General features: G+C 38.8%; 1 protein-coding gene across 6 annotated transcripts in view; it reads left to right on the top strand.

The window, feature by feature from the left end:
* USP22 (ubiquitin specific peptidase 22) overlaps positions 1 to 22,863 on the top strand; it is an 88,232-nt gene that overhangs the window by 34,577 nt on the left and 30,792 nt on the right. For 3 of the 6 annotated variants that reach the window (XM_021549797.4, XM_085592130.1, XM_085592129.1), the window contains 3 exons: positions 5,379 to 5,492; positions 6,038 to 6,082; positions 10,738 to 10,839. In XM_021549797.4, coding sequence (XP_021405472.1) covers positions 5,379 to 5,492; positions 6,038 to 6,082; positions 10,738 to 10,839 — 261 coding nt within the window. Of the gene's footprint in view, positions 1 to 1,089; positions 1,271 to 5,378; positions 5,493 to 6,037; positions 6,083 to 10,737; positions 10,840 to 22,863 lie in introns of all 6 variants that reach the window. The other 3 variants (XM_021549780.4, XM_085592131.1, XM_085592132.1) reach the window with 2 other exon arrangements.

Genomic DNA, 22,863 nt, shown 5'->3' with positions numbered 1-22,863 from the left:
AAATGAATGTATGCCATCAACATACTCTGTCATCTTCCAAATCAGGTTCAGCACCTGGAGAATCTGCTGGTGGATTCTATCCTTGTAAAAATTGATAGTCTTTTCCTTATCTTTTCTACAGCTGCTCAATGAAGGAAAATACACAGTAACTTAGGCCCAGAGTAGCAGAAGCAGGAAGATATCTGTGAACAGTAGCTCTAAAAGAGAAGAGAGGTTGGTACTACAAAGTTCATCTCAAAACCGTAGCAGTGATTAATGTATCAATTTCCTGATTTGGACTGAAAAGTCCTGGGCAGACACCAAATGAAGTTTTAGTATTCTTTCAGAGTGAATATTTTTTTGTTACACAATGCTGTTTTTTTAATACACACACACTCTGAGCTGTAGAAAAACCCACTGCTATAGGGCTTACAATCCACGTATTTCTGAATGAGGTCAAGGAGCTGAAATTAATATTCCACTCATAACAATTTAGCATAAAATGGTTTGACACACTGTGGGTCCTCTAAATTAACAGTTAAAAGCATATTTTTTATCTAGATTCCATAGGGACACCAGGACATTTTTTCTTCATCTTATCTTTCCTGGCTTGGATTCATACAGAGTTGTAGGATGATATTCTAAACCATCACAGAGTGTACAGCACAGGGGCTGCCCATTTGGTTCCTGGTGTTAAGTAGTTTGCAGGATAGTATTGGGTGCTTGCCATGTTTGGATTGCAGGCAAAATGAATTTAAACATTAAAATTCTAGGTCCATATGGGGCCAATAGGCATCTTGGAGACTTCAGAGCCACAAAAACACTTCTCACCTGTTTGCTTCTGGTTTGAAAAAAGAAGAAAAAGCAGCATTTAATGGAATAGTTCTATCTCAAGTATTAGGAGAAGGTACTGAATGTGAGAGGGAAGGATAATGCTTGACTATGACTATAGTTTTTAATGTGGATTAAAAGATTTTGGCAACAGAAGGAAGTTTGGGGTTTGTTTCTTTTTTCCCTGACAGTAAATACCTGCAGTTCTCAATGGCTGGATCATAATTTAGCAGGAGTAGTCCCTTTTCCACCTCTTTTCCTCCTTTCTTACCTGTTCAGGAATTCTGACCTGTGGTGCAGATTCCAGGTGCCAGGAGATCAGGAGAAAGGCAATCAGATGCCTGCTTTGTGCTGATAGATCAGAGACAAGAACCAATGGAGAACTGGCTGAAGTTTAACAAATCACTTCTTGGGAACCTGAGCCAATTACCTGGAATGGGTTTAATGATTAACACTCAAGGTGAGAAATCAGGGAGAATGAATTAGCTTTGGATGTTGGCTTAAAATGGTCTAAAAGAATTGCCAATTTAGCCTCCTTTGTTACAGGAGTTGAAGGAAATGCAGGTTTCTTGCATGGAACACAGACTGTGTTGATTTGAGGTTGATAATATGCCAAGACTGAGTCACAGAAATTCACAATGGAATTAATTTCAGTACAGGTAAAAACTGACCTGAATTCTGAGTTGCTGCTGGATGGTTTTTTTCTGCTTCAGTGCACCCAGTGATCCAAGGGAGATTGATACCACAACATGATTCACAAATATCTCCTATCTGATTAATGGTATCAAATATTATGGTGAAGTATCCTATTCCCAGCTGAGCAAAGTCATTTTCTTTTCACCTAGATCTTTCAAAAACTGAACATCCAAGGTTTTTTACCTGGATGAGATATGCATACTCTGGATGTGGCACACTTTCCTGCTTTTGTTTTATTCCCATAATCTCTGGTCTCTAACATTTTCACAAGGACATCAGTGGATACAGTTGGAAAAGTAAAGCACTTGGGCTTAACTAAAACACTTTACTTGGCTCCCAGATGCAGTTTGAAAACTTTTTGCTGCCAGATTTAAACTTTCATCCCAGAGCTGTTGTTTTTTTAAGACTTAGTGTTCCTTGCACCAGTAGATAAAGTTGTTGTTGTTTCTGCATGATCTTCTGTGCTGCCTCCTTGTTTCTCCAGGCTGATAATGTTATTTTTAAATGAAAAATAAAATATATTTTCATTCCTCTCTTGGGTTGCAGCTGCTTATAATTTTGTATGTAAAGGTGTCCAAGGAGATCAGACTTTAAAGGAAGGGAAGCTTGTTGTCAGCACAGAAGGTATAAAAGCAGAGAAAAATGTTACATTCCAAGAGGTCTTTTCATTCTTAAATTGTTCTGCCTGTGATCACCAAGTAGGTATTTTGAATTCCTAAACCAGGAATCTGGATTGATAAAATTTAATAAAATTACATTGTTATTCTTTTAAATTGTCTTCGGTTCTTCCTTGTGAAAGAAAATGTAGATTTCTACTTGCTGGATATTTTATTTTCCAAGGGTAATAAATTCTGCATGTGTGTTAAGCTAAAACTGAAGTTCACTGATTTAATCCCTCTCTACCTTCCTGCGAGAAGGGATCCTGGAAGTTGAGAGTTGCAGCCATTCCACAGGAGCTCCCTAAAAGATGTTCCTCATGAGGAGTGTGAGGCATCCTGGCAGACTTGGCAGTGGGTTAACCCAAAACACCTGGGCATTATTCCTAGGTTGGTAGTTTCCAAACCTTTTGTGAGTTTGAGGCCTTTTTGTTAGTTTTGTGGTCCAAAATATCAACACAAATACCAATGGTGAAATCTGCTACATGTGCATTCTCATGCTTTGCTGTCATGTTTTTTATGGAATTTTCTGGCCAGGTGTTTCAGTTTGGGATAGAGCTTCATGGCACTTTAGTTTTAAACAAAAAAGGTTTAGCCAACAATTAGGTAAAATTTGTTTCATTCCTCCCAGTCCTTTGAGGGAGAAAGTTTTGTGTGGACTTTGTCCTTTGGGTGTGGTGTACCTTCAGTCAGTGCTAAAGAATTGCTTAATTGGGAAGAGTTTCTGCCAGTGAAACAGTCCCTTCAGTGGTTCCTCTGTTCTTCACCTCAAGACAACCAGCATAAGAAAGTTTAGGTGTATTTCAAGGGGAAAAAAATTAAATTACATTAATCTGAAACAATTAACTCCCAAATTTTCCTAGTGGACTCTTTTCCTGAGCAGCTGTGTTCGGGTTCCATGAGAAACTCCTGCCCTTCCTCCGTGCTGTGGCCAGGCCTGTGTGGCTGCCTTGCCACTGGTGCTTGAGGTAATTTGTCCAAAACCCCTTGCAGTCATTAAAAAGACATTGGAAGTGTTGGCAAATGTACAACTGCATTGTTCCCATAAGTGTGTTGGAGAGAGGATATTTCCTCAAGAGTCCTTAATCAGGTGCTGGACAATTACAGCTTTAACTCCACCAGTGTTTGTGTGAAATTTAATAGTCCTTTACACCAGAAATACCTTCTGCTCTCTTGTTGGTTTAGACCTTGACATCTCTGTTTTATTGCTCAGGCATGTAAATCCAGGAAGAAAGGAAAAGTAAGGAATCCTCTGAGCTCAGCTACATGTTCTGATGGTAAATTGTAACTATTAGTGCTCAGAGTCCTATTTATTCAATATTCTGCCAGTCCTGTTTTATTATTTGGAGGCCTGTTGGTGGGATGCTTTAAAAGTACATGGAGATCAGTATTTGGGTTTGTGTTTTAAGACCCATATTTTGGATTTTCAACAGCTTTTTTGTAGAAAAATGTGCAGAACTGGTAATGCAGTAAGTAATGGAGTAAATATTGTAGAACTCTCATACTCTGTAAGTTGTGATATACCACCCCTGCAGTTGCATAATGTTTCATTACTGATCCTCCACCATAGCTCAGAGTCTTGTCCCCTTTTGGGATATTCTGGTAATATATATTCTAATATATTCAATACTCTATTCTGCTAATATATATATAATAGATATTCTGCTAAAGGATATTATTATTCAGTCCTCTGGGCATCAGGGTGAAATATTCTGATGTTGGGACATTACACAAGGTAATGAAAATCCTGAGTTTGTGATTTACATGAGGTAACAGTCCTTAAAGTCTTCCACAGACTGAGTGTGGTCCAAACAGGCAAAACAGAGAATGGAGCACATCAGCAAGATTAAAACTGTTTAAAGTGATTTGGTTTATTGAGTAATAGGAGAAGTAACAAACAATTGACATAATCATTGAAAAGGTGATTTTAAAAGAGAGGAAGAAGGAAAAAAACCAGCTTGCAGCAGACTAAAGGAGAGGGACAGCAGGTTGTGAGGGGGTAGAGACTGAAAGGATGGAGGAGATGGGGTTAGAAAGGAACTTCACCAAAAATTCTCACTACAAGCACTGCCCCACTAACAGAGCAGCAAAGAGACTTCACCTGTGTTTGCCTGCTGAGATCCATGGCAGAATTCCTGCTGCATGGCATGTGGTTTGGCTTATTGAGCACTTCAGAGTAATTCCGTGCTGTTTCTTGCAGGCTGCCTAATGTGGTAATGGTTTCCTGTGTTTAAAACAAGTTTCCATTGCAGTAAGCCTGGTCTAATAATGCTATTATCTGGAAATAAAAGGAATTAAAAAACAAAATAAATGAAAGCTCTATACTTTCAGGGAGCTGAAAGAAGGGAGGGAGAAGGGTGGTGTATTACTTAGCTGTTTGTTGGTGCAGATTGTGTTTTAGTAAGATTTGTTAATGCCCACAGATTTTTAACTTTCCTGTGATTGTGGCTTTTTTCATATCTATGTACTGAAAATCAGCAGTTTACTATGATTACTTTGCACATTTTCTGTGGTATATGTTGGAGTAAAATGACATTTCTCAGTTAGGTATTTATTTTGTTTCATGGCTTTCTTTTGTTTAAGGTTGTGCAAGAAAAATATTTTTAACATTGGTCAGTGTTCATTTGTTTATTCTGAAAGGGTGTGTGAAATGAAAAATTGAGACAGAAGTAACCTGTGGATTACCCTGGAAAACCTTTCCTCTGGAGAAATAGCTTTGAATTTGCAATGCTGTCTTCTGTTTGAGCCTTCATTTATGTTTTAACTAGGTGCTTCCTAATTATTTTAATGGCCTTAAAGAGAAATGTCTGAAGTCTTAGTAAAAGACAGTTCAAACTCATATATCAACTCTTACAGTGCTGGTTCTCTGTGCATCGTAGTCAGTCACTGTCCTGATGCCTCTTGGTAACTCAGGTGTTAGAGAGGTAAATTGTGGGTTACAAACAGCTTGAAGGCAGCTGATGCTTTATTGCCCTGCACAGTTTTCTTGCTGTGCCAGAAGCAACTGAATAACTCACACTGAAACTGGAAAAATGTCTGGGTTCTTCTTTCTTTTTTTTTTTTTTTTCCTTCCAGATTCTAAGGTACAGATTTTTCTTCTTTTGTGGACTGCTTGGAAGAAGGAGTGCCTGACTTGGAAGCCTGCTTTAAAATGCCTTCTGGTTTTATGAACTCACATCTTTTTTCCTCCTCCCCAACTTCCCTTCTGTTTTGCAGCCATAGACCTTTTGTATGGGGGTATATACTGCTTTATGTGTCAAGATTACATATACGACAAAGACATGGAACAAATTGCCAAAGAAGAACAACGAAAAGCTTGGAAATTACAAGGTTTGGTTTCCCTGCCTGAATTTCTTGTTTCTGTTTTTAATCATACCTGTCCCTCCCATTTGTTCAGTGGCAAAAAAACACTAAGGGGAAGAAAATGCTCCTTAGAGAGAGTAGTGCAGGCCATGGGAGAGAGATGTTCTTCCTTTGCAGGAGTCAGACTGTGGGTTTAACACGTGAGCCACATCTAATTGTAGCAAAAAGATTTTATTTTTAATTGCAAAAAAATTACAGAAATATCTGACATTAATCCAGAAAAACTTGCATAATATCAAAAGTTAGATCTGTATTAGGTAGAGAATGTAACAGTCTGCTCCTTTAGGCTTATTTACATGGTACAGGCAATAAATCTGTTCCCCTCACATGAAATGCCACCCCTGTGTGTGATTTTTTTAAGCTTTTTTTTTTTAAATAGATCATGCCAGCTTACTTACACACCTATGCTTTCAGGGTACACGCACAGTATCTATGTAGAAATATTTACACACAAATATATGTACACACATTTGTTTTATTCAGTTTGCTTTCCCTAATTTTTTCTTTTTTAGCCTTCACCCCAACAGTGGTTTCTCACTACCAGTGTACAATGACAGGTAAGAGGCGTGGGCTGGCGACGCACCTCACTAACAAGCGTCCCTTTGCTGATTATCCTGCCATTTTAGACATGAATCACAGTTGAGAATGCCAGTTTTATCGTGCAAATCGTTTTCCTCTTGTTTGGATATGTTCCAATGACTGAATAATTGCAGCAGACTTGATTTCATATGCTCTTTCCTTGATAGAATTCCTCCAAAACAAACCTTTTCTCTTTTTGTTTTGTTGGTTTTTTTGTTGTTGTTGTTTTGGTTTGGTTTTTTTTTTTGTTTGTTTGGAAAGGAAATATAATTTATTCTAAACTGAGTAGTTTGTAAGCATCAGTTTTAAAAGCTTGTCATCTTCCATTTCCAGTGGCCTCTGGGAGGTATGTTTTCTTAAAGTGGGAAAGTCTGTATTTGAAGACAGATGACTTCTGTCTAGTAACGTCTCTTCTGGAATCCATGGCATCCTGTTTCAATGTGACAGCCTTAGTCAGGGCTGATATGACTTCAAACCATTCTTAACCTCATTTCCAATTTTAAAAATAGCAGCTAGCACGGTATTAACAAGAGCTTTTCTGCTGGCTCAAAAGATAGCTGCCTTCACTTGGTTCCTACTACAGATCCCAGTCTGCTTCCTGCTTGTTGCCTGTCTGAGGGAAGGGAGTCACAGGAAGGGAGGGTAGTGAGTCCTGGAACAAGGAAATACACCTTCAAATCTTTTAGCACAGGTTTTCAAAGCAAGACAAAATGGGAATATTTTTCAAAACCTTTTATTCAATCTCTGCACCTATTTTAGAAACTTCAATCTGTGTTTGGGGCACCAAATGAATCAGCTGCAAAAACATAACAGATCTTCATTATGCTATAGAAGAGGAAACCTCCCCCAGTTCCTACTTTTAGATACGCAGATTTAAAGAGTAATTTCTTAGTTATGCTGTTCTTATCAATTAATACATTTGTGCCTTGTAGACTGAGATGCAGCCACTTTGTCCTGCTATGGGCATCAACCTGCTATAGTTTATATTCCAGGGAATTACAGCTACAAGACTGTGGTCCAAGATGACCAGAGGAACAGAGTTGTGTAGAGAAGGTCAAAGAATCACCCAGAGGAGCCAGGCAGGAAGCCTCTGTACTGATTAACTGACTATTGAATGGCACATTAAGTATATATACACAAATGCATATTTGTTTGAGTATGCACATTCCATCTTCTGTCCCTGGAGAACTAATCTGTAGTGACCAGTGCAGATAGAAAATCAAGGAATAGACAACAACACTTAAAATTACTGGAGTCTGGAATGTAGACTTTTTTTTCCTTTAAAGTCATGGCATAGGTTCTTTTTTATGTCTTTTTATTATGAAGCCACGTGTTTCCTCAAAAATTTATCTAAGGAGTGAGAAATGTACATGAGAGAAATAATGGAGAGATATGTCTATTTTTTTCCTTCTCTCTCTGTTGTTCCAATCTCAGTGCTCCCTCCCTGTTGTTATCTGAAAGATCCTTTCTTGCTCCAAACTGAATGTCAAGAGGAGCACAAACCCCAGACTTGGTGTCTTGGGTTTATATTTGTACCACATAGTTAATTTACCTCAGATCTTTTTACCAACTTAAAGAACTTTGGAAGGTAATCCAGTCTGCAGAAACTGATTGGCTTAAAAACTGAAGGGTAAATACTGTATTCAAATTTCTCTCCACAGTGCTTGAAGGGTGTTAGTTTATACTTTAATAGATACTCACATAACAACATGATGCCTGGAGAAAAAAAAAAAACTTTAAGAAAACCCCCAAATATCATGAGATTAATTTCATACTCTTGTAGTATTAACTCCCAGTGTGATGAGTTCCCCAGTCCAGCTGTAGTTTGGGGTTATCTGATGTAACTCTGAATGTTGCAACTTGGCCACTATTTTTTCCTTTGGTATTCAGGATTAATAACAGGGAAGGTGAGAATACACAGAGCCCTTTGTTCTAATTAATGTCTGAATTTTTGGGAGAGAAAAAATTGGAATTTGAAGTTTAGCAAAGTAAACAATGATTGAAAAATTGTGACTTTTATAAACCCGAGCCTTCATTGCCTTTTCCTTCACTCATCCCTATGCCCCTGATGAATTCTCTTAGAAATGCCAATTTGAGTATTTCACCCAATAAAATAATTTCTTAGATGGAGATTTCACATGCTGACTTGAATCTCTGGCTATTTTATAGCAGCATTTTAAAAATTATTAGTTTTGCCTTCTCTAACACTACTTTCCTTTAATTGTAAATGGTGACCTGTGCATGGTTTGCAAATCTTTAAGGTAGTTTATATTGGAGTTTATGGCATGCTTGTGAGTGTTATTAAACCTTTTTATTAAACCTTTTTCCTTCTTTGTCATTTGGTTATTTTTTGTTGTTGTTTTTAATTTTTAAACATCAAACCATTCCTAATAAATGGCTCTGCCTTTTCCAAATTTTCAAGAGTAATATAACCTCAGCATTCCTGCTAAGTTATATACTTGGAATGGAACACATCTTAATTTCTGTGTCTGACTTGTGCTCTTTCTAATGAAAAGCTTCTGCAATAATGTTTTCTGTCTGGTTTGCTCTGTTTGTAGCATTAATTGCACATGGTTTTGTGTTTCCTTTCATTTCTTTTAAATTGAACAAATATTTGATTCATCCAGAATCTTTAAAAGTAATCCAGTCTGTCATGTTTAACCTTACTTAGAGTTGCTCTTGTGACATGCTTTAGTCCCGTTCTCTACAGTATTTAAACTATATAACTATATATAGATATATATAAACATATATAAATAGTGCTGCTGATATACATGGAGCTATTACATGCCTAAATGCACATGTGTTTCCAGGTATGAATTTTGTTGTATTTGACTTAAACCAGGATTTAAACATATCTAAGGGGGGTATTTTTAAATTATGATCAGGGTTCATCACACTGACTGGATGTGTTTGGCCATGTTTTAATTGTAGTGAACCCAAACACAGGAATTTACAGCTGCACAAAGCAATTGCTGCTACTAACACGGTGTTACCAGTGAATTTATATAAATTCCTGAGGGAGCATTACAAATATGACCAGGGGTGCTGGAGACATCCAGTGCCAAACCTGCTGGAAGCCAATGTTCCATCCTCTGTGAAGTGTCCATCTGTGCATCTCCAAGGGGTCTCTGCAGACGTGCAGTGTGTCCAAAGCATTGCAGCTGTTTTATCTCATCAGTCTCAGTCATTCCCTGCCTTTTCTGTTTTCCTGGGTGTGTAGCTTGATGCTGAACCTTGGATAAAGGAAAGGGATTCTGGTATTGTTCCTTAAGTTCCTTGCATAATCTGTTGTTGAATCAAATAAAGTGAGAGATGAGTGTATTTGTGTAAATAAGAATTCTCTAGTCCCTGAGAATCTAAAAATGAGACCTTCTATTACTAGAACCTGGAGGGTCAGTAGTAACTATGAATTGAATATTTTTGGGAGGGTAGTTTCTGACAAGCATAGCTATTTCTGAAAATGAAGATCAAAGAGCTATTAAAATTTAATGTATATTATGCAGTATGTGTAAGCCTCCAGCTATATTTTTCTACTATCCTTTTCATATGTATGATTTATAATATATTTTCTGTAGCAAAGCACTGCTTCTGCTCCATGCATTCTGTGAAAAAATAACTCTTAATTGACTTTAATTCTCAGTTTTAGAATAGACTGCTTGCCATCTTAGAATTCTTTATTTTTAATGCTGAGATGCCTTTGTGACTCACAATAATTAACCTTGCACAGCAATTTCTGTGCTACATGGAAAACTGCAGTAGTATTGAGCTGGTCAGCATGTGAGTCTTCACTGTTGTGTTTTTCATGTATCAGGTTTACACTGAACACAGCTCTGTGCTGATTTCAAATCTGGTCTCCATACTACTGACCTGACTCATTTCTACTGCACTTTCCTTTGAGCAAAAGAAATCTTCTGGAAATGCAGTGTTGGTCTTCAAAAAGAAAAATGACAGATTTTAGCTCATGAAAAAGGGTAGCTTAATATTTGGAGAGTTTTGACTGGTTGGTGGAGGGAGGGTGGTGTTTAAAACTACTACTAATTTCATTTTTAGATAACATTAGATACGTCAGCAAAGTGAATGTCAAAAATTAAAATTCATCTAATCCTCTAGCAATAGTATAAGGAGAGGTCATTCTGTGTAATGGCATATACATGTAGTAACTGTTTAGTATATTGAATTACTAAATTCTGCTGTTCTCTAAAGATTATCTGTCCATTAAGTTGGGTCGGTTTAGATTTATTTAATAACTTGTCGAGTTCATCAATGCTGGTTCTGTCACTTAACCTCCTCTGAGCACAAAGAAATGTATTTTTGAGTAATAGCAAGTTTATTCTTGTGCTGGAATTTCTTTTTTTAACTGAAAGGATGATTATAATCCAACAATGGAAAGTTTATTGGCATAGCTGTTCTTTATAAGTAAAAAATACCTTTTCTTATGTTCTTTGTTCAAAAATTTGGTGATATCTTTTTGAACCATATTTTTTGAGAAGGGGTAAAAAGCAATCAGTGTCCTTAATTTGTGCATAAATTAAATCTAACCTAATGGACAGCATGTTGAAAGTTTGACTTGAACAGAATTTTTAATCCTTTTACTAAAGAGCTTCCTGAAACTTTGTTTTCATCTGCTTAGGCATTGGAGAGAAATATTCAACATGGGAGCCGACCAAGAGAGAGTTAGAATTGCTACGACACAACCCCAAGCGAAGAAAAATAACCACAAACTGCACCATAGGTGAGTTCCAGAAATCCTTTCTGGAGTCAAATTGTCACTGATGTGTATGTTCAAAATTCTGTGTTGTTTTTCCATTGGTGGTTGCAGTGGCTTTCTGTAGGCTTTAGAATAACAAAATGAGTTTGTTTTACACTACCTTTTTATTGTTGTGGAAGGATATCTACTCTGTCACTGCAGATACTGCTGATGATTGAGCTGTGTAACAGCTACAAAACACAATCTTTTTTTTGACAATATGCTTGTAATGAGAAATCACTGATACTATCTCAACTCAGCCTTCATCAGAGATCCCGTGCAGGGATGGGAAGGGAAATCATGTAGTTGATGCATCCTTAACAAAGCAGTCTATTGGTAAATCTGGTTTAGCAGAGGACCACATTCCTACTTCATGTTTTACACTCTAAATGGGATCTCTTCAATTTCATATGAGCTCTAAAAAGTGAATTTATTTCTCCAGTGGTGTCAAATAGCAGGTTTGAAATGCATCTCAAAGGTTTAATGCTTAAGAGTTCAGTGGTCTGGAGCAAAGAATTCTCTGAAGTGTGTGCAACTGCTTCTGGCTGGACAATATTTGAGTAAAGGTGATAAAAATTAACAGTTCTTCCAATGTTTTCCCTGCTGTTTTTAGCTTGGGTAGCAGGGGGTTAAAATTAGCTCCCTGACAAGCTCGGATTACGATTATTGGGCATTTTCCTATGCTGTTAAATGCACAGTAACATTTTAATGGTGAAGTTTGGAAATAATGGTTAACGGTACAAGATTGTTAATTGTACAAGGTTGGAGGTGTAGCCATAGACATTGCAAGTAAGAAACTATTTTTTTCCACAATTTTAACGCTCTTTACTGTTTCATGGAACATGTCAGGCTTTCAGCATGTTTGCATTTGTCAAAATACACTGAATATATTTTCTAAAGCTTTCTAATGTCATGTTTCTAATGCAGTAAGTCATTTAATCCAAAGTATGTGTATATTTATTTGGAAAAAATGGACTGAGAAGCACAGACTACATTGAAAATGTATATAAAATGGTAATTCTAAAGAACCTATGTTTTTGCAGTCATGGGACAGGGAAGACAGTTGGAAAAACATCTGGACTTTGGAAACTTTAAGCAGCCTAGGAAAAATTAACTAAGCAAAGATTGCTTACATCATGTTCACATTGTGATTTGTGTTCTGAGAAACTCCAGTATATTTTGTAAAGAACATTACAAATTTGTAAAGATAATAGAGCTGGGGAGGGGGGAAGAAGTTTGATAGACTTTTGAAGGTTACAGTGACCTTTGTGAACAACTGAAGCACATTTCAGTGTTTCTCTTTCCAATCAGAAGGAATGCTCTGCTTGCTCTTGGAGGATTTTAAATCTTTCAGGCTGTTTAAAAAGGCCGTGTGTGGTTGCGTGAAATCTCATCTGCGGCTGCCTGGGCGGGGGAGCTGCAGGAGCACGGGGACAGGGAAATGACTGATCTCTTCACTTCTGCAGGCCTGCTTTTAAGAGTTCTGCTGAGCCCTGGAGCTGCCTGTGTGCTGAGATTTAGAAAGTAAAGAAAAAAATCAAAGCACCCAAGAGCCATAATGCAGTTTTGGGCTGCAGTTAAAAGCAGAAGACTTGCTTTCTTTCACAAAAATGCATTGGGGGTTTAACTCAAGGAAGAAAAGAGCTGCCATTGTCCTTGAGCCTTTTCTCTCCACCTAACCTGCTGCTAAATATAAATCTGCTTCAGTGTCTTTTTGACTTTCCTCCCCTCACTTTGACTTGTCTGTTTGCAGTTTCAGATCAGTGAAGAGCCTATTTGCAGATTGAAACGCTGCAGTAGCTGGACAGTCTTGTTTCTCTCTTTTTCTAGTACTCAATTCTTTTTATCAATCCCATAGCAGATATTAGTGAATCCAGTTTATCTTCTGAGGTAGGTAAATGGCTCAGAGAATAGGCATGATGTCCAGTTTTATTGCTTCTGGAAGTGAAAATGATGCTGATAACCATCTCTGATAGGCGCTGCACATCTGTTGAGCACTTCTGTTTACACAAGAGTCTGTTAAAACATAACCAGCTGCCTTTTATGCATAAAATGCTCTTTTCAAAGCTGTTTTAAGAGGAAGGCCAGGGGGAGGTTTGTGGCTTTCTATCCTACCCCCAGAGATCCATTTGAGAGTGGAACATTTCGCTGCTCTGCCATGACCTGGAATGGTGGTTGTGCCAACACTTGTTTCAGCATTTGTGTAAGACAAGTGTATCAGAGTTATAACTAAACTAGGTGGGACAGCAGGCTGAAACCTGGGCAGGTGTGGCCTTGAAACAATGCACGTAACTTGTATTTGAAGGATTCGCATTGGATTTTGAGCCCTGACAATAAAATACATTAAACTTGATGTTAGTCCTATTTAAAACACACTTAGTTGGTACAATATGTTTGTTGCAGTTGCCCCTCACATCTGTATTACGTGCATGACACTCATTTAGGTGGATGTTTACTCCATGGCTGAACATTCTGGGTACATGAAGGGATATTTTTTTATCCCAGATTTGTAGCAATCTCGTGGTGCTTCTCAAAACAGCTGGATGTGTCTGCTGCTTTTTGAGCTGTTTGAACTTTTGTACAGCTGCAGGATCTTTTGTCTTTGATCAGCACCATGAATTAAAACTGAAGAATACTCAGACATGAGATGAATATCTTATAATGGAGACTTGAACTGGTAGTTCACCAGAAGAAATAATGTGTAAAATTCACAGCTTTTGATTTTTCTACTTGAGTGACAATTTGAAACCTATTGAAGAAGGAACTTCTTGTTCACATCCTCAGAAAAATGAGGAAAAAAAACTTAACAGAAATCCATAATTATTCGTTGGTTCTCTTTAAAATGATGTGTGTTTCCATCTCATAGATACTTTTTCCATGCAGTAAGAAGATAGTGCAGGTAACTTGACTTGAATCTCTATTTTGCCATTGAGCAAATTGCTCTTGAAATGAGAGCTCACACTCGGCACTTCTGCAGGCTGTGGAAACTGTGCTGATTCCTGTCTTTTGGGATGTACAGGGCTGTTCCCAATGTTGCACATAAGCACCTTCAAAGTGACTTGGAACACACTGTTAACCAAGTGGAAACGTTGAGTTGTCTTACAGGCAAAAAGCCATGATGAGAAATCCTTGCAGTGTGGATTTTATGTGGGATATTGCATGTTCTGGTGTCCTGACTTGACATTTTGATGGAGCTTCTGTATTTCAGGAGATTCAGGAGGAATGTCACGTCCACTCAGACCATAAACGTGTTCTGTGGAAGCAGTGTCAGCTTAAGACATTCTCAGACCTTGTTGTACCTCAGACACTTGGCATGCTGATTTTTTTCATTGGGTTGCCACAGCTTTTTCCACAGATCAGACTGAAGGGATGGCGTATTGTGGGGAATGTAGAAATTTTCCAGGTTATTTTATGTTGCTCTCAGCAGCAGGACTGATTAGTGTCCTGGACTATTCAATATTCATAGAAATGCTCATCTTGATTTTGGGTTGAAACTGATGTTTCAAGCATCCCATAAACACAAAAACTTTTACATGGAAAAATTAGGTAAGACTTAACAGCTATGAAATTAGATTCCAACATTGTAAAAGAAAAACTCTGATTTTTTTCAGTCTCCTCTTGTCTGCAAAGTGGCCTCCCTCTGCAAGGGAGGGAAGGGACAAAGCTCCACATTCACAAGCAAATTATTTGTTAGGGGGTTGAACTAGAAGTGATACAATATCTTTTGGGAACTATTTTCCAAGCTCATCTTGCTCTGCTGTCATTAATACCCCCAGCAGATCCATCCTCCTGAGTATATGAAATATTAGCTTGGGATCAGCTGCTCTCTGATTAGCATATGAAGTGACTTTGTGGCTAAAGATGGGTGTATTAACAACAGGAAGAATTAGACTCCCAATGCACATGGGTAATTAGCAGGAGCCACCCGGGATTCCCATTTGCAGTGTTGCAAAAAAGGCAGAGGGGAGACAAACCTTTCCAGGAGACTGAGCAAATCCTCTTCACCAGGAGTGATGGGATGGAGAGGTGGCAAAACCAGAACTGCCTGGGATTAGCAGGTGGGTTTTGCAGCTGCAGTGCTGAGCAGCCTGATGGGCCAAAGAGCAGTGGAATAAATATTGCAGAACCCCCATGTGAAGGTGGCAAGGGAAGAAGAACGGTGACCTGGAAAATATTTCTGATTCTCTAGACAAGCTGCCAGAAGCATTTTTGCTTCTTTAACTTTGAAGTGTTGAAGGCTGCATTAATACTTGGATGTTTTTTGTGAATGTACCAGCACTCAAGTTGGCTCCTTGAATGGTACTTAAGGTAGCTCAAGTGGAAAAATGGAATAAAAAATATGGTTTGGTACAGCACCACATTTTTAGCTATGGCTTTAAATTTAACTTATTGATTTGTAAGCAGTAATACTTTGATATTTAAAGTTATGACTGCACAAAGTGCATCCTGAATAGAAATCTCTGATTCTTAAATTCTTTTAGATTGCTGTGTGATGAAGGAAAGAAAACCACCTTTAAGACTACTCAGGTGAATTTTTCCTCTTTGGCTTTATTTGTATTAACTTCATTATTAAAATGGTTTTCTTGATGAAAAAATGTTTCTTAAAAGGTTAGATTGGTAAAAAAACCCAAACATTCCTTCATATCAATAGGGAGAGCCTTCTGTTCCTGTTTTACTTTGTCACAAACTTAGCATGTCTGACCATTGGACCCAGTTGTGTAACATATTTCTTAGGTCTACAATTGATAAAGCTGATCCAAAATAAAAATTTAAAAAGCCTTCTCCTCCTAAAGCTCCCAGGGAATTCTAAGAAAAATTAGAGGGACGTGAATATTTTAAGAATTCTAAAACACAAGTAGCGATTAACCCTCTGAGGTTTGTAGAGCTGTGCTTTCAGAAAATCTTGTTAAACTTCGTAAACTTAGCTCTTTATAAGTATAAAACAAAAGCTTTCCTCTGCAAAAGGCTTTGTGAGGAGAAATTCTGGCTTGGATGCTGCAGTTGCCTTTTTGTGTATTGACTGTCTGGGAACTTGTCACCTGGTTTTCCAAAGCTGGTGCCAGAAAGCAATTTGCATCACTGCAGTAATGTCACTGTGTGTGGTTTATCTGCACAGCAGTTGATTACCTGTGATTTAATTGTTCCTGGATTAGATTAGGAGCATCCCAGTTATCAGTGAAGTCCCTGCAGCATTTTCATGCTTTGAGTGAGCAAACTTTTGTTGTAGAAACTTTTGTTAGACCCAAATCAATCAGCATCTGCAGAGCTGACTGGTGAACAGCACTTCCTCAGAATGCCTTGTTGCCACCAGGCCAGCTCCAATGAGGAATGAGGGGGGTTCTGATCTTACCTCAATATTTATTTGAATTTTAAACCCTCTTTCAGGAATATCTCAGTGTATGAGCTGTCCTGTTGATGTTTTCATTTCACGTCAGCTAAAACCCCAGCAGACTGTACAAATTGTATGTGAAATCAGCAGATTACAGTTGGGGTTGAATTTTTCTGTTATCCTGTCTTGGAAAATTGCCATTTCTATTACTTGCATAGAAAATACTTTAATTTTGTAACTCTAGGTGGCTCTTGGGGATTGGAGGCAAAGGAAGATATCCTGTGTGTGTTTGCACAATGGGAAATTCCTTAGAAGACAAGGTTATTGATCCAGGGCTTGGATCATGTTCCAAACTTCTAACTGAAACCTGATTTTCCTGCTCTAGGCTTTTTAGAAGTAGATCCATGGTTGTTACTGATCCAGACACATTATTTTTAGTTTTCAGACAGTGTTTCAATTTGATTTTCGTAAACTGTTCTGCACTTCTTCAGGTCAAACTTCATCACTTAAATTCAGTTTAATAAAAGCACCCAAAAATCCTTTTTTTTTTTTTTCCCCCTCATAGATGCTGATTTCATGTGTAAAATGTTTGTTGACTCAATTATTTGTCTTACATCTTTCTCTGCTGGTAGTTAATTTTTTTCCTTTGCTGTGTTTTCTTCACTAAGTCATTTTGTAAACTTCAGTATGCAGTCAAGACAGGAGCCTTTAAATAAAAAATGCAGTCGATGTCTGTGACTTTGTCATGTGTTTGAATGGGATTTTGTGGAAATCTAAATTTTCTTACCGAGGAAAACCCAACAGCAGCACTTAGCCAGAATTTCATTATGGCACTCTGAACCAGGTATCTTATTTAGATGAGGTATTTGTTGTTACAGATGTGGAAGTTGAGAATTAGCCCATGGAGCTGCAGTGGTTATACACAAGTGCCTGTTGTCTTGCCATGGGCAGCAATGTTTCCTTAGCATGAGAATGGGTTGGGTTGGAAGGGACCTTAAAGCTCATCCATTTCCAGCCCTTGCCATGGCAGGGACACCTTCCACTATCCCAGGTTGCTCCAAACCCCATCCAACCTGGCCTTGGACATTTTCCAGGGATGGGACAGCCATACATCTCTCTAACCAACAATTTGAAATAAACCTTAATTTACCACTGTATTTTCACCTGATTAACTCAGTGTCAGCACAAGCAAGCATGGTGTTTTCAACAAGGCCAGTCATCCCCATCTCAGTTTTGTTCTTTTGTGGATTGCTTTTGGATTATATTTACTCTGACCTCCCATTCTGCTCTTTCCTGTCTGCTTCCAGAGTTGGTTTTCTGTGGCCAGAAGGTAGATACAGTATATACTGAAAGCAGGAATATGCATAAACAGCATGTGGCATGGTTTGTGTGTTGTGGATTGTTGGACGAGCTTGGTGCCAGTTCATCAACAATAATTTGTGCATATTAATATATTTGGATGCATTTAATTTCATTGGCGCTTAGCCTGCTCCTTAAGTTATTAATTTGTGAAATCTGTTTGGAGGAAGGGTAAAAACTTGTAGGCAGCATATGGTGTGATATTGGGGGGAAAGGACGGCTGCGGGTGTGAATTTTATTTTGTCAGTTTGGTGGGAGTACCTCTTGTTCTTTATGGGTGCCATCTGCACAAGGCTCTCTCTGCAAGGCTTGTGCTCTGTGCAGAGCACACAAGAGCTCGCTGAGCTTTTAACTTTGGCTGCTTTGAGGGAGGGCAAAGAGAATATTTTATTCTGTGCCACCTTTTGAAGTGTTTTGTTTTATATAAAGGCTTTTCTTTTGTCAGAGGAAAACACCTTGAAGGGTCTACAGCTTATTTGGCTGTGAAAGGCCAGTGTCATAAAGCTCTGGATCCATCATTCAGGCGTTTTCACAAACATATTTTCTGTTCTTTGCCTGCTGCTGTTACTTTTTTGATGCTGGATGTTTTCTGTCTGTTCTTCCTGACCTTCCAGAAATTATGAGAATGATTATTTTCATGTACTGGTTTTTAGGACTTCATTGTCTTGAGCTTTCTAAGGTCTGTGAGACAGGGCAGCTCCTGTTTGCTTTGAGAGCTTCTCCATAGCTTTATTCAACTTTAAATTTGTTCAGCCTTGTATATCTGAGCATACAACAAGCACCACAGTTGAGAGGTCTCTGGCTTCAGTAGTAAACGAAGGCATTTTGTTCAGTGCACATATTTAAATGTGACATTTGTGTTGTTCTTTCTGCTTTTCAGGAATAAGTGCCTTTTTGTTTCTGAAGCTCTTGTTGTGACATGCTTCCACATCTCCAGTGGAAGGTGTCCCTGCCCATGGCAGGGGGTTGGAATTTGGAGATTTAATTTGGAGATTTAAGCTCTCTTCCAACCCAAACTCTCTTCCATTCCAGGATTCTATGATTCTGTCTTTCTCCTCCAGACATTGATCTTCATATTTTACAGGGATCATAGAATGCTTTGATATTTAGTAAGAGATTAGATGATATAGTTATTTCCAGTGACATATATGAAAGATGTTTTCTTCTCTTGTGTGTACATTCCCCAGTGTTCTCTCAATGCTCAGAGATCCTGACAGAGATTGGATCAGGTTGAAGCACAAGCAAGATTTGTTCAGTGAGTCTTGATGTGCCAGGACAGGAATTCAGAGAATTTTCCTTCAAGTTCTACTGCAGAACTTAATGTCTTTTTCAGCTTTTTTTCATTTCAGCTGAGGGAATCAAACAGAAATTGTTGCTGTGGATGATTACATGCTGTGTAGGTTTCTGGGTTTGAGCACATGCTGCATTGGTTTCTTCCTGACACCTGAGAGAGAAAAACAATTTCACAATGCAGATGGTCAATAAAAATGCTGAAATACGAAATTACAGATATAAAAACTGGCATTTTCCATGACCTTGAAGGGAAGGAAAAAAAAAGGCTTTTATATGCAGGGTCCTCATCTTGTGAGATGACTTACCAAAGGTTCCAAACTACTCTCACACAATGCAGAGATCTTTTACTTTAACTCCCCTTTTTCTTTCCCCCACATTTATTTTAAACTAAGCTTGCTGTGGGAGACAGTAAATTCATATAGATAGAGAAAACCAGTGATAACCCAGTATCTTGGACAAGTTGTCTCCTCCCTCATTTTTTGGAGCTTCTGCTATTTGCTGTTTTCACCATTGCATTTATTCTAATTCAGAAACTCTGGCGCTAGGGGAGCTTATCTGTAGCTTTTATTGGATGTGTATCTTCCATATTAATGTTGCTGCAGCTCTTAAATTTTGACTTAGTTTGTTTACAAAGATGAGACCTTGTAGCACTTCAGAATACAAGAGACATCAGAGAATATTGCAGAATCTCGTAATTGAAGAGATTTAAGGACAATTTAGAGAAACATTTGTCAGGAATTATACAGGTACTGTTAATTCTACATTGAGGTATAGAGACAGATCAGGTGACATCTCAAGAAGTTCTGCAGCTGTTTCCTGTGATTTTGGTGGAAGATTCAATGCATTTTTTAGTGGCTTGGTCAAAACCCCTCGCTTTATTTTGTTTTGGAAACACGTTTCTTAATTTAAATTCAGAGAGAAGAGATACTTTCAGTCCCTTGTCTTGCTTGAAACAGCTTCTCTATTTACACAGGCCATATGAAAAATTAACCTTAAGGGGTTTGTTTGTTTGTATTGCCAGATATTTCAGGATTGCTGACTCATTTTACCAATCTGAGGGTGTGCACACAGGAGCCAATTGCCACCAAATCAGAAGGAGAACTTAGAGGACATCAAGTGCTCCTACCTTGTCTGTGTACTTGGTCTTAATCTGGGCATGCAGCCACTGCAAAGCAGTGACAGGCTGTAGCCTCACAGCCCACACCATCCAAGGAGATCACTTGCCTTGTGTGAAGTGCTCTTAGCCTGGAGAAACAGGAATTTTAACAATCCTAACTGAGCAGTACCCATCCAGAGAATCAGGAGCACGATGCTTGCACGCTGCTGAGCACACACAGCAACCCCAGGAAATGAAATCTCAGGGAGTGTGCCCTAAGGCAGGGAATGGGAACTCGGCTGGGCAGTGGAAAGGCTCCTGTTTTGGCATCATCAGTTTGGGAATTGGCTCAAAGATACACGTGCTGGAAGTAGAGTGTAGAGAGTACTTTGTGTGTCTGGCACACAGTGCATACTCAGGAGTCATTTCTGGCTTGGAGGTTTCATCTGTGCAGCAATAATATAAAATGATACACTTGATGCTGGATCATACTCTTGGTAACTTGTTTGATGTGTTTGCTCCAATGATGTCACTTGCCCTTAGGTTCTTCCAGCAATGTGTCCAAGTGGGATGTGTGGAAAGGCCAAGCTGTTGCTCAGGGGAAGGATCTGTAGTAAAGCCATCTTTGGTAGTCATTGCTTAGAGATGTCATTTTCCTCCTAAGCCTGGCAAAGGACAACCTTTCTTGAATCTCATCTCCATTTGTTGCTGGTTATTTCTGTCTTATTGCTAGAAATAACAGAAGAGGAGACACAGGATAATGCAAAGAGATTGCCTGGGTCCAGTGTTGTGTCAATGTTACGGAGTTGATTTTGTTTGAAGGTGCAGGACAATACAGGGACTCCATTGAGCTCCTCCAGAATTTTAAACATTGGTAGCTGCAAATTTAAATTTTCCTTGACACACAGTAGCATGTGTGACACAAAGGTAATGAACCAAAATACCAGAGCCAGATGCTCTCTTTGCATTTTCCTGTGACTCTTCTTTTGCATTACTAAATGGAGAGAGTGATGCATTGAGCCACAAATGCAAAAGCCCATGCACAGAATACCTATGCAGTCTAAAAATAACATTGAGGAGAGTTAGCAGCCCTCATTCCAGCAGCAGTTGTTACCTGTTCTCCAACCTTGCCTGAGTGGCAGCAGGGTAGGTAATTTTGGTTTCCAGAGCCATGAAGTCGAGTAGGGATGCAGGCATGAGGGCTGTTCACTGCTCAGCCTCTGGCTTTTAGCCACCTGCCTGCATTGGGAGTTTGTTACAGGAGAGGTGTTGAGGGGTGGCTGGTTTTGGGAGACACTGACAGTTCCTGCATCCCTCTCCTCTGGCACTCTCTGTGTGTCCTGGCCTGCTGTGAACTGGGTGAAGCTGGTCAGGGACTCGTTGCTGTGTGCAGGGGGTGAATTCATCCTTTCTGTGACACCTCTTTTGCAGCTGGCATCAGGTGGGCTGAGCTGTCCTGTGGAAGTGCCCTCACCTTGCCCTTCCTGCCAGAGCTGGTCTGTGTGCTTGGTGCCAGGCTGCAGTACCAGTAGCAATGGCTGAGCAGTCTCAGGATATCAAACACCTCTCCTGAGTTGGGTGCACTGGGCTGACAGAGCTGCCTTTGGAACCACTCCAACAATTCAGAGTCCCAAACTCCCTCATTGCAATGTTTTCTAACTGAGACAATTATTTTTAATATCTAATTAAATTTTACTTCTTGTGAGCTCAGTCTTTTTTTATTATAGCTTTGGTAGGTCACAAGAGTTAATTACAGTCCTCATTGTAGTGGCCTGTAACATACTTGAAAATTGTCAGCCTGGCTGTTCCTCCACCAACACTATCTGGTTTTAATTAATTAACTCAACCAGTGGATTCTTCAGTTGTTTCTCCAGTCTCAAATATTAATTCCATACAAATTTTTACTTATGTTCTTGACTTTGCATAATTTCTTTTTAAAATGGGTGCTCAATTCCAGACATTGTGCAGCTGAGGTTCACCGGTCACCAGAGCACAGTGACTTCCAGGCCTTCTCATATTCCTCTTAAGTTCTAAAATGCTGCTTGTAGAAGAACTACAGTTCAAGATTAAGTTGTTGAGGCTGAGTTACTGTAGCCATTACTCATTATTTTGTGTTGTCTGCTTAATTTTTCCTTGTTTCCTACTTCAGAATTGTTTTTATTGAATTTAATTGATTTCAGATAGTTTCTCCTCTTTAACAAGTTGCTCTTGAGTTATTGTTTTGTCTTACAATTACGTTTGCACTGTCCTGGTGTGGTTTGTCCCTTCTCTAAGTGTGTATTATGTGATGTCACTGAAGCTATTGAATAAGAATAGTGAATGCAATAAATTCCCTGTTAACTAAGAGGCGTGGGGGCAAACTAAATGCTGGAAGAACATTTTTGGTGTCTCAGTAAGTGCTGTTGTTTCCATGTGGTGTGGATAAGCTAGGTCCTCTTCATAGATGTGCTAGAAAATAGGTTAACCTCTGCTTCTGAACTGCTGCAAATCTCACTGTGCATCTCTCTTGGCAATGTAATGTAGGTGGGTTGTTGCCATTTGGTAACATTTCATGGGTTTGTGGATATTTTAATGGAGAAAAAGAATAAAAACATTCACTCTTGAATGGCAATTCTAACACGACATAAAGAATTAATCTGGAAAGTCTCCTAGGAATGCTGAGGTCACTCCAGAACTGCCCGGTTGCACACAAATATGCCAGAAATTATCCAGAAAAAGACTTGAAGTTGCCCTGTGAGCCTGAATAAAGTACTTGAACATGCTTTTTAAGTGTTGGATTTAAATCAAAACACATAAGGTAAGATTTTTCTTACAGACTGGGAAATATGAACGCCTGTGTTGTTTTGTTTATTTTGAACCACTTAAAATCTGGAAGGTGGGAAATAACTCTCTTTTAGAAAAACAAAACCATCCTTGGTCAGGAACAAATACC

Source organism: Lonchura striata, chromosome 14, assembly GCF_050655825.1.
Source record: "Lonchura striata isolate lonStrDom1 chromosome 14, ASM5065582v1, whole genome shotgun sequence".
In the NCBI taxonomy this organism is placed as follows: domain Eukaryota; kingdom Metazoa; phylum Chordata; class Aves; order Passeriformes; family Estrildidae; genus Lonchura; species Lonchura striata.
This window is presented reverse-complemented; position numbering and strand designations above follow the sequence as displayed.